The sequence below is a fragment of the Frieseomelitta varia genome, unplaced genomic scaffold, assembly GCF_011392965.1.
Source record: "Frieseomelitta varia isolate USP_RPSP 00005682 unplaced genomic scaffold, Fvar_1.2 scaffold_633, whole genome shotgun sequence".
Classification (NCBI taxonomy): Eukaryota; Metazoa; Arthropoda; class Insecta; order Hymenoptera; family Apidae; genus Frieseomelitta; species Frieseomelitta varia.
In genome coordinates, this window is record NW_025110405.1 from 120708 (window position 1) to 138939 (window position 18232).

The 18232-nt window shown below is 39.6% G+C and overlaps 1 protein-coding gene across 1 annotated transcript; it reads right to left on the reverse strand.

Moving 5' to 3' along the window:
• Positions 1-1390: 1390 nt before the first annotated feature.
• LOC122534729 (RNA-binding protein Musashi homolog Rbp6-like) lies at positions 1391-17132 on the reverse strand. Its single transcript, XM_043665655.1, has 5 exons — positions 17003-17132; positions 15146-15211; positions 9347-9624; positions 7709-7773; positions 1391-6787 (listed from the first exon to the last, which is right to left on the reverse strand). Exons 1-4 carry the CDS (start codon positions 17112-17114, stop codon positions 7732-7734), a joined length of 498 nt encoding a protein of 165 aa, XP_043521590.1. The 5' UTR covers positions 17115-17132; the 3' UTR covers positions 1391-6787; positions 7709-7731.
• Positions 17133-18232: the final 1100 nt, after the last annotated feature.

The window sequence follows — 18232 nt, forward strand, 5'->3', positions numbered from 1 at the left end:
ACAAAAATATTCTTTCATCGTGTTAAAATACTGTTACTTGTATCTTTACGCTTTCTCATAAAGGAAAAGAAAAATAAAATGAAACGACAATTTTTCATATAATAACGATATTTTTGTAACGATAAAGTATATAATGGAAACGTTATTTATAACCGCTATTTGCACTCGAGTGCCGATAAGACTAAGTATCGTTAAAGTGGTTTGCTATTATATTTCATTGCACTCATTTTCATATCATTGTACACGTGTGTCGCGCATACCTATCGCATGAAAATTTATCAGTCGTATGCTTCTGATTTCAATTTCACCGTACAATCACGGAATGACAATAATCGATTAATCACTTGATTAACATCTTCCTCGCACTCTCTTTACACAATTGTGACCTCCATTTCCGTTCTCCTACCCTCTTCTCGCGCTGTGTATATTTATATATATATATATAATATATATATTTTTTTTCGATTATCGTAATTATTACTTATTATTTATACGCGTGTATATTTATATTTATATATATATTTATATACGTGTCGGTATCTGTATGTGTGTTTATCATACGTGTACAATGTAGAAGTGTTCGTGTGAGCGTGTCAATTGCGCGACGAGTGATCGAGCTCGGTCGATGAGCAAGCGCGGTCTTCCGAACTTTTTCTATCGTCATCGAGCCTCTACGCTTTCCTGTGTTCGACGAAAATTCATTCAGGAAAAATGAACCCCGTTCGTGTAAAAAATCGAAAGAGCATCGCAAAACAAAAGAAGACTTGACTGCATCGCACAACGAGCTCGCCTCCCTCGCATTTCTCTTCCCGTTTTTTTCTTTTCCATTTCTCTCTCCGCTTCATTTTCTTCTCTCGCCCTCCCATGCTCTTGCCCTACCCTCATCCACCCTGCTTGCACCCACGCTCGGCTTTCCTCCCCACGATCATCGGTGGTGATCATCGAAAAATTGTTCAGTACAATAGTATATTAGCTTTTAAAACATCAATAACTATATATATATACAAATGCATAAAACAATGTCTCAATATATCTGTTCATCTTCCATAATCGTCATATTTTTTTATTTTGTCTGTTTGTCGCCTTAATCAATTTAATATATTTATATATATATAGTCATAATATATATCTTGCCTTTCTTAATCGTTCAATATGTATATTTATATTTATATATATATATTTATATTTATATATATTTATATATATACTAGATGTAGATATAGACGTAATATTTCAATATTAATGTATTTCATATTTATAAATATAAACGCGTGGACTGTACTCACATATATATTTTGTTTGCTCTTGTTTCATTTTTAATTTTTCCCCCTATCCCCCCACCCCTACCACTTATCTTGCGACACCCTTTTCTTCTCTGTTTTTTTTCCCCCTCTTCTCTTTATTCTTGCTTCTATATCGACCGCATTTTTTGTTTGTTTTGTTTGCTTTGTTTAATTAATAATTGATCGTAGATCTCTTTCGAATATGTATATATTTATATATTTATATATAATTTTCTTTCAGAGGATTCTCGTTGAAAGTCGCCCGGGTTCCTGCCACAGCATTGTTGGCTCGTCTCGCGAAAGGAACGACGAAACGATTTAAATAAATAAGTTTAAAAATAATTCTAAAACACCTACACATCGCTCGAACATAATAATAACTATCACATTGCTTCGTTATATTCACAACTTCAACAGAATTGCCATCGTTCAAAAATTCAAAACGAACGAATCGTTAGCATTAATTGTATAGTGTAAAAGCTTTAATAATGCGATAAACGATTACTTTTCAGGAACCCAAGATCCTTTCAGCACGCCATTCAGCCTAACTGCGAAAAGTTACAACTTATACACTTAATTATGACTGTCTTCTCTCTTTTGCTATTTCCCGTTTTATGTGTGTATACCTCCTACGTTTTCTCATTTTGCCCATCCGCTGCGATCTCGTGCGTCAGCGTCTCTTAAACCTACAATCTCGTTATATTTTTACCATCTTTGAGCTGGTGCTTATGTTCTCATGTATTTTTCTCTTTATTCCTTTCTTTCTCGACTCTTTCTCGCGCGATGTCTCCGTCTATTTGAACAATCAGCGCGGCAACCGCGATACATGAAGCGTTCGACGCGTCTATTTGACGCTCGTTTAACTTATTTGTCTCTTACCGAATCCAACGAACATAACCGAAGAATAAAGGCAACAGAAGGTGCTCGCAAAGCTATGACTATATTGCATTTCATTCGCAAAACGTACGCGATTTCATGTAACCACGAGAAACAAACTCTGTCGGAATCGAAATGTAAAAAAAAAAAAAAAAAAAAGGAAACTAGAAATGGAACATCGTCGACAAAACGCTCGTTTCTGCGTACTTGTTTCTTGCAATCGTTTGAAAGCAGCATCGCTGTATAAGTAGCGTACGGTCTACCGATAAAATACCAATCTTTATATTTTAGAGTGTACGTGTACGTGTTTCTTCATTTCTTCGTATCTCATGTTTTATCTGAGTTTTCCTTTGTTATTCGAATTATTAGTTGCCTGGATAATAACCGGTTTGGTCCGATGCATAGTAACTTTTGTCTTTTTTTTTTTTATATGCGTCTATGACGTTAGTCCTGGGGCGTAACGAAGCAGCTACCATTTTGTTTCGCTTGCAAGAAATCGGTTTTGCAGCGTCTAAAATACACGTGATCGCAGTTCGTTTCGCCGTACGTTTCTCTCTTTCAGGAATGGCGATTCATTCACATTTCGCTCTTTTTGCCTTTTTTTTCTTCACCTTCTTCTTTCTTCTGAGAACGAGCGAAGATCACCCGTCACGCGTGTACACATCACCAACTTAAGAAATCATGTAGTTTATTCGCGATATAGTTTACTCGTGTATATTATTATTATTATTATTAGTTTCTCTTTTTTTTCTCGTTCATTATTTGCCATTTTTATCCTTTGTGGTTATGACGAAGTATTGCTAACGTTCGTAAGAATTGACTCGTTTGTTCATTCGTTTTTTTCTTCATTCTTTCTTTCCTTTTTTTTTTCTTTTTTGTATTTCTTCTTTTTGACTTCTATTTATTTTTTTTTTTTTTTTCATCGTGCGCACGCACACCCGCGCACAGGAAAACAAAATGGCCGCCGTTCGACGTGACACGCGTCCCAATTTAAAGTCATCCCTATTCTTCGTTTCATTATTTTTTTTTTTTCTTAATTCTTTGTTTTACCCTGTTATTGAATACAATAATAACCGTACCTAGAATTGTCGCACGTATATCCGTCGTTTTGTAATAATTATAATTAATTTGTCGCTCGTTGACTCTCTCACTTGGCGAATTCAATAATGATAATCAATAGTATTGTACGAAACAGTTTAGATCAGCAATATCAACGAAATATAAATTATACAGTTCGCGGAATGAGTTTATGCACGTCGACGGTTTATTTTCTTTTATTATTATTTTCTTTTTTTTCTTTTTACATCTCTCCCCTTCTTCAGAAGCAGGGAGGTTCGAACGTCGCGACGCCCTTCGAGCTTCTGAGTCGAATTATTCCTCGAGGGCCGGCTGAAGTTTCACAAAATATCACGTGCGCCGAAGAAACGAAACGAAGAAAATGATATACCTCCCTGTTTCCCGTACGATATTACGCTCATTTAACCTAGACCAATTACGAGTAATCGAATGGAGTATCCCCGTTCGCGCCCTTTGCCCGTCCAATCAGCGAAATATACCTCGAAGCGCGAAAGAACGCAAGAATTGTTTGATGTTCAGTTATTCCACGATTAAGGCTACGATACGCAATTGAACGTTCTCTCACGTTTCCTTACGTCTTTCCTTATGCTTCGCCCGCATAAACTTCACAATTTATCTCTCCTCTTATCGTTTCTTCTTGTTTCTTTAATTTGCAAAGTGGCATTTTCCGACGACCGTGTCTCGCAAATTTTAAAGATTTAATTGCTCTATTCTTTCTCTCGCTCTCGCACACACGTATGGACACTCTTTCTCTCCCACTCTTTCTCTCACACGCATCCGGGTTATATAGAGACGCACAAAAATCTCACTTCGCGTTCAAAGTGTCATCCTTATTGTACGCGTTACTCTCGCTTCCGCTTTTTATGCTCATGCACTGGCGCATCAAAAATTGGCGATCACGCCATTAACTAACGCTCTGTACATATACGGACGCACGGTACTTAATAACTGAATACACGCGTATGTGTGTATATATTTATATATAATATATATATATTTTTGTTTTTCCTTTTAACGCAATTTTGCTTCGCTGCATTTGATGGCTTGCGTATGGTTTCTCCTGGTGTGATGTGAGTACGTGTCTGTGTGTCGTGTGTATACATGTGTATATGTCTGTGTATAGATAGGCATGTGTAAGAATAATTCGTTTAAAAAGCCGCGGACGCATGTGAAAACGTATATATAGTGTTCGTGTTTAAAGTTGCCTGCCTCTGTATGTATGTGTGCGTGAAATGTAGAAGATACTTCGTGTATGTTTATAGTGAGCCTGTGTGAAATGCGTATCGGTAAACGTTGCTTGTGTTTCCCTTGCTGGCTCCTCTATAGGGTCATGCATATACGCCATTATGGTAAATCAATGATACAATAATTCGCGTACGTGTAATATGTATGTATGTACCGAGGTTAATGCAAGTAATCGATTGGACAGCTATACAATAGCCGATTAAATTCAACGGTCATCGTTTCGGCATTGGATGAGGCCAGACTTCCGACGATACAACGCTCGGGGCTTGGCGTTCTCATACTCGATCTCGCGACCCTGTATGTTCTAACGTTCTCTCTCGTTCTTCTCTTCTTCTATCGAACAGCGTCCTTCGCCGCTGGATGACTATCTCCTCTTCCCCATATTGACATGCATTATCTTAAAAGCAGATCGCATTCTCTTCCTGTCTTCCTCTTTCTCTCACTGTTTCCCTCATTTCCTTCTCCCTTTGCTCGTCTAACTTACACAGAGCCTCGCGAGTTCCAATCTGTCGATCTCTCAGCTTCTGTCGATCTTTCCAATTTCTCTTTTCTTTTTTTTTTTTTTCTTTTCCCTTTTCATCCATTGCACGATAAGCAATGCAAACACCGTCACCGTTATTCGTGTAACACGCGTGTCTACGTCTATGTACGCAACCTCCCTCCGCTCCTTGCTCTTTCCGTGCTTTATTCGTCCTCTTTTCTCCCTCGTTGCACACCCGGGAAAAGGGAAAAGTGCTTCGACGATGCCGGGGCGAGCGAGAAGTGCCATTCCGGCATTCAGTCGGCAAAGAGCACGCTGAGAAGTGGCGGACACGCGCGCGCAAGAAACAAAGAAAAAAAGGGCGAAGCCCACTCATGGCCTGCCTAGCGCCCTCGTTGTCTCGTCTCCTAAATCTCTCTACCCGACTACCACCACCCCTTCGTCACGCATCCGTGTCAGGTTGAGCTCCGCCGTGTCGTCGACTCGCGCGCTTCGCGAAGAAAATTCCTTAATACATTCCTTTTTGTATTTTTTCTCGTTTATTTTTTGCTTTTTTATTGTTTTTTTTTTCGTTTTGTTATTCACTCCGCTTCTACGCAACTAAAAAACTCGAAAGCCCAACAAGGAGACGCCACTCTTCCCGGGTGCGAACGTGCGTTACGCGTATAATAATTATATACTTTTTTTTTATTATTTATATTTATATTTATATTTTGTATTTATATTTATATTTATATTTTTGTATTTGTATTTATATTTATATTTATATATTTATATATTTATATGTATATCGCGCACGCGTACACGCGCGAGCTAGCACGGCGCATGGCTCCTCATCCTTTTTTGTTGTTTTCCTTTTTTTTGTTTGTTAATCAGTTAGAAAAAAAAAAGAAGAAAAAAGAAGTTTCGCCATAGTGTTATACAATAATAACCATTAATCATAATAATATTCGTATGTAAGTTGGTATTCATCCGTCACGTTTTTCGTCTGCCTTAAATACTAAGGATCCATACGTTTTTTTTTTCTTCTTTATCGTTTAATATTTATCAATTATTTATATATATATATATTTATATATTTATATATATATTCTAGACTTAATCGCTTAATTATTTAGCAATTAATAATATTAATTTAATTTATTATTATTATTATTATTATTTTATTATTATTATTATTATTATATTATTCTTTATTAATGTCAGAGAACGGGCATTAATAACGCAGTTTCGGCCACATCTACCATTATACGCAGCTTCCGCCCATCGCGTTTCCGTTACTTTCTTCTTATCTTAACTTTCTCTACAATCTTGCTTTTTCCCCGCAAACTTTCTGGACGTGTACCGCGATTTACAAATTTATACAGATTTTCCTCGCATTATTGTTTCCTGTCTTCCTCCCTCTCGCATCGTGCTTCTTATTTTATATCTATATATATATATATATATCTATATATCTATGTGTATATATATATATATATATATTTTTTTTTTTATATATATTTTCTTTTTAATTTTCTCGTGCCCTCCTAATGCTTTCAACTTTGGTTTTTTCTTATTTTCCTCTTCCGCTGGAAAGTCACAGTTTGCATTCGATCGTTGAAAATTGTTGCGGCCGATCGATCACGCCCGCAAAGTCGAAGCCCTCTCGCCAGGTGGAAACCGTTATCCATCTATCTAAATCGCGATTCTTCGGTTTATTGCTGGTGATGGTGCGCATCCCGTTCCGTCCAGAGTTCGTTCATTGTGGTGAATTTTTCCAAGGCATTTACATCGCTCACTGTACCGTCAGTCGACCATGCTGCGCTCTGCCCTCTCGTCCATCCTGATGAAAAAGAAAATCGTGGTTCGTTAGTGATAGATTTTGCGACACGCGCGACACGTACATTGTCGGAAGCCACGATCTTTGTGAAATCAGCGCAAGCGGTTCGTGTTACTGTTGGAGTGAACTTGAAAGTGAACGGGTGGTAAATCGAATCTAAAATAAAATCCTTTCGTACTGCAGTTTGATAAGCTCTCATTCGCGTTTGAACAATTTTATTTTAGATTTCAAGTAATGCACAGTGGCCGCCGCAAGTATTTCCCAACCAGAGTGAAACTTCATTTCAATCAAGACCGTGCATTAATAACACTCTCCTTGTAAAATTTTTTATGACATTCTCAGAAACTCTTTGTGCCCGGAAAACTCCTGGCAGCCACCGTAAATGAGAACTGAATCGCGAAAGCATTTTAAACATTCAGCGTCCTATTAAATATTTATATGTATTTCTCGTCACAGTCAAGGAATTAACATAAGAAATATTTCATGTAGCATACTAAGTCGAAACTTACAGTGAATCGTTATGGAAACCTAGTGTTTCTGTTACATTCAGCGTTTGCTACAGAAGAAGTATTTCGTTACCGTATTCGTATTTGATAAAGCGCTATAGTCGAAGAAAATAACAGGAAATATTATAATCGTTCGAAAACGTGATTAACTGAAATAACGTTTCGTGGAACATATGATGGAAACTGCTTACAGCTATACAATGAATATATCAGTGAAATAAGTACGTATAATTACATATAAACGTACAATTACATATAACGTAGAATCGTTCGATTTCAATGTTATAAAGAACTTCAATGCTGTGCAATTACTCTTATCGAATTAAGAAGATCTGTTTCGCATTAAATGTCGCGAAGCATGAAATACTTAAATAGAAAGATAATTTAAAAGTTAATGCAAGAGAACGTGACTACGTACCTGTTATTAGGTCTTAACAAGGCTCAATGGTAGCCATTAGTGAACGCCGCTGGTATTAGAGGACCCTAAAATACGAAAAGAAAAATTTCATCGAGGTTCACGTATGATGGTGTCAAGAACAGGATTTCATTTATTCTCCTACGGTTATTTGGAAAACATGGTAAAAGAAAAAGGAGAATGTTTTAATTACGTGCAATTGCGATACTTGACCTGGAAGGTTGCATCGTTTGATTAAAAAATTTCCTCGAAACGATGAAAGAGAGAATAAATAAGAACCAAAGGGGGAAAAACAAAATGGAACAAAAACTTGTAATATTGGCAAACTGAGAAGCTCAGCGTACTGAAATCAGTCGAAGCTATAGCAACGTAAGTTACAAACTTTAATAGAAAAAAAAAAAAAGGAAAAAAGAAGAAAAGAAGTTGCACCATACTCTCGAATCTCTCGACTTTTCTTTGTCTTTTTATCTTGTTCGAATATCTTTTTTAAAGTACACTGAATAAATAAAAAAAAAAAAAAGGTATCACAGGCAAGTTTAATAATTCGATGCTGCTAGTACGATTAGCTGTTGGAAAAGTTTTTCGTTCAATCCAACTCTGTCGGCACGAAAAGTTTAATTAAAATCTATTCACACCCTTTTAACAAGGGAATGTGTTAAACGAATATCAATTGAACCAGACTTCAAGCTGCTGGTGTACAATGGTAATTTTTAATTTCGTTCCAGTGTTTGAAATTTCTTTCGTTACTTCTCAACTCTTTGAAATATTATAATGTGACATTCGTCTACGAAGTAATATAATCAAATCAAGTTAATTCTTACGTTCTAGCATCTCTTTTATAGAAAATATCAAGAAATACCTTCGTAAAATATTATTTAAACAACAGGTTCTGATGTCAAGTAGTATAAGTCAATCATTAACGACTATCACGCTCAATTCTTTCTTAAATCAGTAAAATGGTAAAAAAAAAATCAACTTTTGTTAACTTTCTGATCTAAAATAATTTAATCTTCAAGATGCACGTATGCAAAATAATTATTTATATCATTAATTAATCTTTAAAAGTGGACAGTTTTATATTTGCACCTGCGGCGAATAGATTTGATTCAATATGCTCGGAAATAAATTCTTACACGTTATTATTTTATATTCTGTTATATTAGACTTTTCTTTATTACCTATAATTCGTTATATTTACAAATATTATTATTACATTTTTGCCTACGTATATTTATTCCACAACTGTTTGACAATAATTGTATCTCCTTGCATCTTATAAAATTTCAATCACTTAATTCTTAAGTACGGACAAACTCACAATTCTCTAAACGTATGCTTGAAAAAAACAGAATCAAAGCCAAGATTTGTTTCCCTTATTTAATATCGTAGCCTTATATTTAATCTACATCGAATATTGTTCTAGTTCTGCATATTTGAGTATCAATTTCTTACAAATGGACAAATATTCGCAGTCTGCGGTTTCTGTTTCTGCTCATCGAAGTAAATTCAAAATTCTGCTATCGGTTCTTACCGGCTAGCCAGTACCACGTGACATCGAGAACCTTTCTAAAAGCTACGACAAGGACAAATCCCACGGGGCCGTAGGTCGGTCGCGAGGGGGATCGTGCAGAATGGACTTACGGGACTGTAGTTGAGCGGGGCACGGGACACGGCGATCGCAGGGAACGCGGTCGTAGGGGGCTGCGGACTAGCTGCGGCCTGGACGTAGCTGGCCACTGCGGAGTCCGCGGCTGCGGCTGCTGCTGCGGCTGCTGCGCTTGAACTATACATGTCGATGGGGCCCGGCGAGTTGGCCGCAGGAAATGATCGGCCCTGTGGCCCACCGTGGCCACCGGCCGCGTGCGGCGACGCCGGCGGAAATCCGGCCTGCGCTGCGGCCGCCTGGTAGTTGTTCATCACTGCAACGAACGCGCCCGTCATTTCTTTTTTCTCTTTTTCTTTTCAGTTTTTTTTTTTTTTTTTTTCAAACGTTGCCCAACGCACTGCCACCTCCTCAACATCGGCTGACCAATTAGCTGCGCTGCTGGATTTCTGTATGGTCGTCGAGCACGAAACGCTAACCAAGTGCTTGGCGAATTAGTAATAGGTTTGGGTTAGGTGAAAGAGAGTGTTGTTCGGAAGAAAAGTCAAGTTTTAAACTAGATGATTGGTTGACAAGTACAGATTGTTTGAAGGGTGATCGATCAACCCGTTGTCTCGTTAATTTCGTTGAATTTTTGAGTCTTTTATCCCTATTGTATGATACCGGCCACTTATATCTTAATTGTATCTCAACTATCAGAATGACCAATTTGTAACTTCTTGTGGAAGTAGTTTATGGATTTACCAACCTTTTCTCATTTTCATTTCTCTGATGCAATTTTTACGTTTCAGTCGTCGGTAGCTCTACTGTTAATTATCATCCCGCGAAATTGGCCCAAGAATAAAAGTCAGCACGCAAATTTCCTTGTTTTGTATGGTTTCCTTCGTCTGAGTTAACTCTCTGTTAATGAGGCAAGGGGTTGAAACGATCGAGCGAGTCACTGTGTGTAAATCAAGTGCGAAACGATTTAAGACTAGACTCGGTCAGCTTTTCTCGTAACCGTGAAAAACAATCGGATTTGCCAGTTCGATGGCACATTTCTAGAAGATTCGCGCCAGAGTGCGTGTAAAGTTTTTTCGTTTCAGTTTATTGTAATCAAAGTGTAGCCGATTGAGATTTCAAGGTGAAACAGATACGTGTTTATGATGTTTGTAGTATTTAGAATAAACATATATATGTAGAAGAAACATTTTTCAACGCATACACAGAAAGTACATGGCAAAAGAAAAATTTATAAGACACCAAGAAGCAAGATAGAGTAGAGTTTTATAGAATATATACGCACATAATTGTTTCAGCCAAATGCTTCCATTACATCGAAATTAATCAAATTCAACACTCGAACGCGAAAATTCCGATTGTTTTCGAATACTCGTACAACTGATTGAAACATCATACACTGTACAGGTGAGAAGAATTCGTTAACAGCATGCTAGAAAGACGAACACGTTGATTAACTTATTCATAACCATTAATAAAAGGCTATTTCATAATGACTAACGTAATTCCTCTGTTTCAATGATTCTACGCTCTCGAAATATTAATTGTAACATCGCTAAATCATTATTTACGTCAGTATGCTAATGAGAAATTTATCGAAACTAATGCGTCTCTTCAACATCGCTCTAATGAACACGCTTTACAATATCAGCAACAAAATCACGCAATCAACACATATCACGGTAACTTGCGTTTCTGTGCGTGTGTATATCCTGCAGAAACATCTCAATTAGAAGGTACATGTGAAAATAAATTTATACCCTTCAGACGTGGAAAAGAAGGGAGAAATAAAACCAGGAATCGACACGGTTTGTCGTCTACGTTTCCATTTCCCCGCTATATGAACAGGGACGAATTGGTAATAGACATCGAATAAAAGACACGAACACTGGTACGACACAAGAAAAAGATAAATAAAAATATATATATATACAATACACAGAGAGAGAATAGTACAACAACGTAGTCGCTGGCGGAGACAAATAATCGTGACACACGTAAAACGTGGAAGAAGCAAATAAAAGAAGACACACTCAATAAGCGGATTGCAAGACAGCTTTTGCGCGTAATGGAACAGCAGAAAACCACTGGGAACACGGATACGATATACCGTAGACATCACCAGGACAAGGAACGCAATCGCACGAGACAGTAACGACGACCAAACACCGCGAGCAAGTATCGCCGAGCTCTAGTGACTCTTGCTCATAAACGCGGGCGGATTTCCTTCTCGAGAGCAACGATCTCACGTTCTGACTCGCGTTTCCGTTCGCGCGTCGTTGTGACATCTCTCTTCGCTCGTGTTATTCGGCAAATACGGCAAAATAGAACATGCTGTAAGACGAAAAACAGTAAGGGGGAAAAAAAATGAAGAAATGGATGGAGTAACGTGAAACCAAAGGAACGAAAGAGGAGAAAGTAGAAAGAAAAGGTCCACGGAGAAAAAAAGGGGAACGTCAACGTTCTAACGTTTGCTTCTCAACGTAATACGTAATGTCACAGCTTGATAAATATATATGTCGAAATTAATATTTCTTTCTTTTTTCCATGGACCCTTCAATTTCTGCTCGCATTCCACATACAGAAGTAAGAAGAAATATCTGGCATTCAGAAAACAAAACGGGGACGAGCGAAAATCGAGCAAACAGCAGATCGATTATATAGGATAATAGCCACTCGAAAGGCAAAACGTAACTGATGCAGCGACACCAATGCACAACGATCGTGGATAACACTTAATTGGCCAGAAGTACACGGGCAACGAGAACCGCTCGAGCCTCTCTCGAAATAACGAAGGGAAAGGAAAGAAAACCACGATCACGTGTTGCGATCTCGAGGACCTCGCCGAGGGTCATTCATCAGCCGTGTTCCTCCTTGTATTAGCAGCTACCACGCCTGACAGACTAAAATATACCTCCCCGGAATTGTGCGAACTAGGTCCAGGGGTTTTCGGCGAATAAATTGCCAACTTGTCATCCACGCATCGGCTCGAAAAGCTCCGTTTCAGCCTCGGATCTCGCGCAGCAGCCGACCGAGCGAAACGGCGAAAGAGATTAATGTGCGCGAGCGAACTGGAGGATAGATCTCGCACACGTGTCTTTCCTCAACACCAACCACGCACGAACCACCGTGAATTCCCAATTTTTCTATGCTCCGTATAAATTTCAATATCTAAAATCGAGACTATTTTCTCCGGGGAATTTTCACAGGGGAAAGTAATCGATTGGGTTTCCATCTGTACAGAGTCCCTTACGAAAGTGTTCGAACACACGCTAAGGAAAATTCTCGCGTGCTTGGTGATATATCTTGAAATTTTATTACCACGTGTTTGTTCTGATTATATTGGTGAAGCTTGAGACTCATCGGAATATAGAGTTTTATATTTGTTAATACTGCCAACATTTATTTAGTAAAACTTGGTATTTCTAAGCTACTTTACAAGCGAGTTATATAATATATAATACGTACTTCGTTAAGAAACTTCTGAAAAAGTTTCTCCAGTGAGTTTCAGATTTCACTTCAAATTTCAACGATTTGGTCGAAACTTAAGAATGTTCGTTGCAACACATGGTATATTCAAAAGAAAAATACCTGTGAATGTTCGAATGCTTTCTTCAGCGACTGCGCGCACGTATAACACAATAACGACGACTTCGAGGAAGAAGCGAAAAAGGAAGACGAATCTCGCTACGAGATTACGGAACGTGTAGCCACGGACACGGGTGACTAGGTGTAGGTCGAAGACGAAGACGGCGAAAAGATTCCGTGCAGACGGTGGTGGAGGAGGAACGCGAAGAATCTGAAACTCGTCGGTAACGGGGGGAGGAAGAGCGAAAGGGAAGAGTATGACAAACCGAAAACGCTCGATGTACAATCTAAAACCCCATTCAGCTTTTAAACTCTTGACAATGGCGGCCGGTTACAAAGTTTTCTGCCCGGTCGCCGGATTCGTCGATGCGAAGTACGGGGGGGAGGGGGGAGGGGGGGGGGAGGAACACAGAGGAGGGTGAGGTCGAGCGCGATTCAAAAGTTTGATTTATTTGAGAGGAGATTGCGGACGGCAGGGGGAGCGGACCGGGCGGATCAGGCCAGATACTGCGACCAGCCAGAGAGAAAAAGAGAGACACGTGGGATGGAGAGAAGTGGAGATAGATGAGGGGGGAGGGGCGAGGAGGAGGAGAAAGAGGACGAATAAAAAAAATAAAAGGGTTGAAGTTGGTGTATTTCGCTGCCGGCATCCAACCGTCCTACATGTGTGACACTTTTCAGAATTCCGCGCCGCCTTTTCTTCCTCCCCCCGCTGTCTGGATTGCCCCCCTCGACCTCGCGCCGCTCGCGAGCTAAGAAGAAAGTCCTTTCACCGGCCGTGTGTCGTGAAAAGTCGGCCATTTTCCCAGAAATTAGCACGAAAGAATTCTTGGGAAAGAATTTCACGCGGGAATTGCGACGCTGGGGTTTTTCTTTGCTCGTTTAAGAGAGAGACTCGTCCCAAGTAATCGTCGTGCGCCTGATTCATTCTGGCTAAAGCGGAATCGAAGTCTTGGTTATTTGTTGGGAAACTGTCGTAGAACTTTGCAACTGATGGATTTTCGTTTAAGAATGAAATGAAAGATGATTGGTTAAATATGTCAATTATGATGACACTGTTGTAACTAGATTTATGCGTCTATGAGAAATTTGTATAAATATGTATAAAATATCCAAAAGACAATATATTAATAAACTGAATAAATCTTTACTTAGAGTCTATTTTTTTCTTCAATTATATGTCCATAGAAGTATAGAAATGCATAAAAATCCACGGTCCAGTTATAAGTTAACATTGACTGCTGGGTGGACTATGTACGTATGTACATGTCTGAAGTACAGAATCCTCTCAACCTCGTCACTTATCTCAATTCATCAAGAACTGAAATAACTAATTAAATTTATCCCAACATCTTCCATCTTTTTAAAAGTCTTTCATCCAAGCTCTACGTATCAGTAAAAGATTAGTAACTTTACAATCGACGAATGAAAGATCATTCACAGAACAAACAACCATGCGTGAGATCGACCAAGAAAAACGAAGAAATCCATCTGTAAGAGATTAACCGGCTGTGCGATCACGCACCAAAGAATCGAAGAATTAGAGCAAAAGTCGCTCGGCCACATATAATCATATTCATATTCAGAGGCTAACCTTTTGGGAAGTTTGGCGAGCTGAGACGAGACGGTTTCGAGCTTGTTCGCCACTCAAAGTATACGAAGGAGCCGAAGCAGCCTTGCAATTTGCCATTACGGCGTAATGCAAAGCTTGTTTCTGTTAAAGCTCGAGAATCGAATCACGAAAGAGGATTGAATTACACGAGTTCCAAGTCCCGTTGCAAGCGGCGTCGTAATACCGGATCCCAGTCTAGCTATATCGTAACGTCTCGATCTAACAATCACGAAGGCCTCGTGCTAAGAAGCGAAGCTGCTATCGTCGTGATTCTCTATCCCTTTCTCTCTCTCTCTGCCCCTCCCTTTCTCTCTCTCTCTCTCATTCCCTGTCTCACTCTTCCGTCGTTATTGCCTTTCGTTATATCGCGTGACTCGATAATGAAAAGCTATCAAGAATCGGAAATCGTGCGTCGTTCCCAGCGTACCTATTGTCCGTGCATTCTGATATGTACATAATATACATAATACAACGATATCGGTAAATGTACGATGCGTATTGTAAGTACAATCGTCGAGACCCTTCTTGTTTTTTTTTTTTTTTTTTTTGGTTTCTCTTTTAACGAGGCGAGTAGAAAATTAAGAAAGCGGTAGAATAGAATCGAAGCCGAAAAGAATGGAAAACATTTTAGACGTACCAGAAAGTGCTTGCGTGAGCAAGGGCGTGTTGTTGTTGGGGGTGAGCTGTCCGTTGGTAAGATCCACTGAAACATAAAACTCTGATCACAACTGCTCCGCGCTTTATGGCGTATTACGCGATTTACGCGCGCTCTCGCTACTCTCGTTTTGGCTGCCGCTCAGGCAGAGAGTGAGAGAAAGGGAAATAGCACTGTCTGTGGCTGATCAAAGGAGAGAGAGAGTTTCCAAAAAAAAAAGAAAAAAAAAGTAGTAGAAGAAAAAAATGAAGAAAAAAAAAAAGAAAATAAAGAAGTAAAGAGACATCGTGTGTGACGCCAAAGTGACGGCCGAAATGGAAGACGAAAGACGTGATTTTTCCATGTGTGTTGCTTCGTCGTTGATCCTCTCTGTACGTTGTGCGACGATCGAGCGTGCACAGTCTCCTTCAGCATCCTGATCTCTCCCGCGATCCTCAGATTAAACGATTTCTCCCTTTCTTTCCGTTGCTCTAACCTCTAGCTACGGACTCGTTGCTAACTTCGGTCCAAATTGGAACCCGGAGTCGACGTTTATTACACTCGCAAAACTCGTCGTTGCTACAGTCCTCGTAAAGGTGGAATTTGCTACAACTCTTAGCGTTCCGGCGTGTGCGTAAAAGATTTATCGATTGAACGAAGCATGTTCCTGTTTGTCTATGCTGTTTGCGATATTCAAACGGAAATTTCCATTTCTACATCTGTCGAGAGATATATATTGCATTTTTATTTACCATTCTTGCCATTTCTTTTCGCGAACTCCTTTGTTTATAACGATATATATAAACATTACAAGTTTTCGTCGTTCCATTACATTTCCCTTTTGCTATCGTTTTCTTTTCTTTTATTCTACCATGATCGATCGAAACATTCGCTGCAATTTCAGCTGACAATTAACATGGAACACGGAATATCGACAAACAATAATTGACAGCACATCTTTCAGTTCAACGAGTCCCCGAATATCACAGGTGTGACGATTTCTTTTTTTTTTGGTATAACGGGGGATTCGCAAATGTGGACAAAACAAGGACATACTTCTCCATTGTGTCGCAGAGGCTAACTCTCACCGAGAATCCCACCTTTACCTTTCGAACACCACGAATGCCACAATGAAATATTCGAACATGGTGAAACGTTCGTCGACCACAGATCATCCATTTAAGCAACCCTTTCCCATTCGTCCGTGTTGCGTTGCGCGATATTTACCTGCAAGTCTCCTCGAAATACACGCTCTACGCGCGTGGAAAACCGTACGAACGACCGAACAACGCATCACCGTACCCGAAAGTTCGTAAAATATTTGTCGTTGATAATAGAACCAATGGCTATCGGTTGGTACACGGGGTTACGACGACCAGGCAGGCTGACTCGTCGAAATCGACGCGTCTCGCCGCGCTGTGATTTCTCGTTCGCGGGATCGACGAACGCAGAAATGTATGAATCGCGACCAATGACGCGGAACAGAAAACGCTTCAGCTCTGTCCCTCCCTTCAGAAACGCTTGGCGAACGAAATGGCGAAACGATCGGCGAAACTTTTCGTAACGCCGATAAACTGTAACGACAACGATCGATGTTTCGCGAGAATGTGAAAAAGAAGAAGAGGCGGATGACGAAAGGAGAAATAGATATGTTACAGAGAGATGTAAAAACAGATGGATGGATAGATGGAGAAAGAGAGAGAGAGAGAGAGAGAGAGAGAGAGAGAAAGAGAGAATTGAATGAAGAAATGTAGAGGTATGAGCGGAAACGCAAAGACAAACGGACAGACAGACAGAAAGAGGGAAGAAGGCGTATTCTTTCTTTTTTTCCACAGTCCAAAGTGAATGTCGACTTCATACATTTCTTCCGGAGCGCAGTCCGTTGAACGTGTTGCATCGGTGTCTCCGTATACACGCGGCTTGCGTTCTCACTTCCGGTTCCGTGGTAGTACACTGCCGGCACTCCTGACATTAATAAAGAACAAGAAGAGAGCTGAGAATGTGGGAGAAAACAAAAAAAGAAAAGATAGGTATGGCTCGAGGTGAAAGAAATGGAAAAAAATAATCTTGGAAATAAAAGTTTCGTTGCTGAGAATTTCGCGAATTGAAGAGCGGTGAGATTTCGTTGGCACGTCGGTGAAGTAGATCTAGCTGCGTTTTTCTCTTCCATGAAACGGCGACAACATGATTTGATAAAGATACACGTGACTCACGTGCGTGAAAAGAAAGCAAAAAAAAAAAAAAGAAAAAAGGAAACATAAACGTTAACGTTGTTGGATCGAAGTACGTGTCTCTGCGTTTATGGAATATTAATAGGATGATTAATTAGGAATATTAATAGGATATTGGAAATGGAGCGGAATATATTTGAAACTGAGTGTTCAATTCCGATTTAATAATGCGAGAAAATTTTTAATATTACGGAGAAATTGTTTTCCGATCAAATGCATGTTTCTAATTATTTGCTAGGTTTATTCGAAGCTATGAAAGTTCGCTTCTAATTACAAAATCTCCGTACTTCGAAACCAACAGCGTATATAAACCATTTCGTCCAGCTCCACTCCCCAATCATAATTATAAAGCCCAAAGCCGGGAACCGTTAATTAGCTTTGATCAAAATCAGTGACCAAAATAAAACCGGGCCGTTGACAAATATCGGGCCGACGTTCGCGGTGGATTCGCATCGATCTCACGAAATGCAGACAATCGCGTTAACCTTCGCTCGCGTTAATTACTTCGGCGCGTTCGATAACACGGAACTCGTTTCGACGAAACGAAAGGAGCCAAGCAGAGCGCAAAAGGGCGAGTGAAAGAAAACAAAAAGGAAAAAAGAAAGAAAAGGAAAAAGAAAGCGAAGGAAGAATTTTCGTCGTAAGAAAGGCCGGCAGAAAAATCGGAGATCCTTTAAAACCGGTTAAACAAACACCGACGCGTTTTATGCCGACGCGATGAATGCGGACGTTCTGACGTCATGCTCTTCGCCATTTTTCCCACGGACTCGCTTTTCTCGCGGAATAAACACGGCGCCTACGCGCGCATTACGCTGCCCCTGGCATTTACTCGTTCGGAATCAAAGAAAAAAAAAAAAAA

Coding starts and splice junctions, on each gene's coding strand:
- LOC122534729 (XM_043665655.1), bottom strand. CDS start 17,114: ATGTCAGGAGTGCCGGCAGTGTACTACCACGGAACCGGAAGTGAGAAC. Junction 15,212..17,002: donor GACTGCGCTCCGGAAGAAAT/GTATGAAGTCGA, acceptor TTTATGTTTCAG/TGGATCTTACCAACGGACAG. Junction 7,774..9,346: donor CCCCGCTCAACTACAGTCCC/GTAAGTCCATTC, acceptor TTCGTATTTTAG/GGTCCTCTAATACCAGCGGC.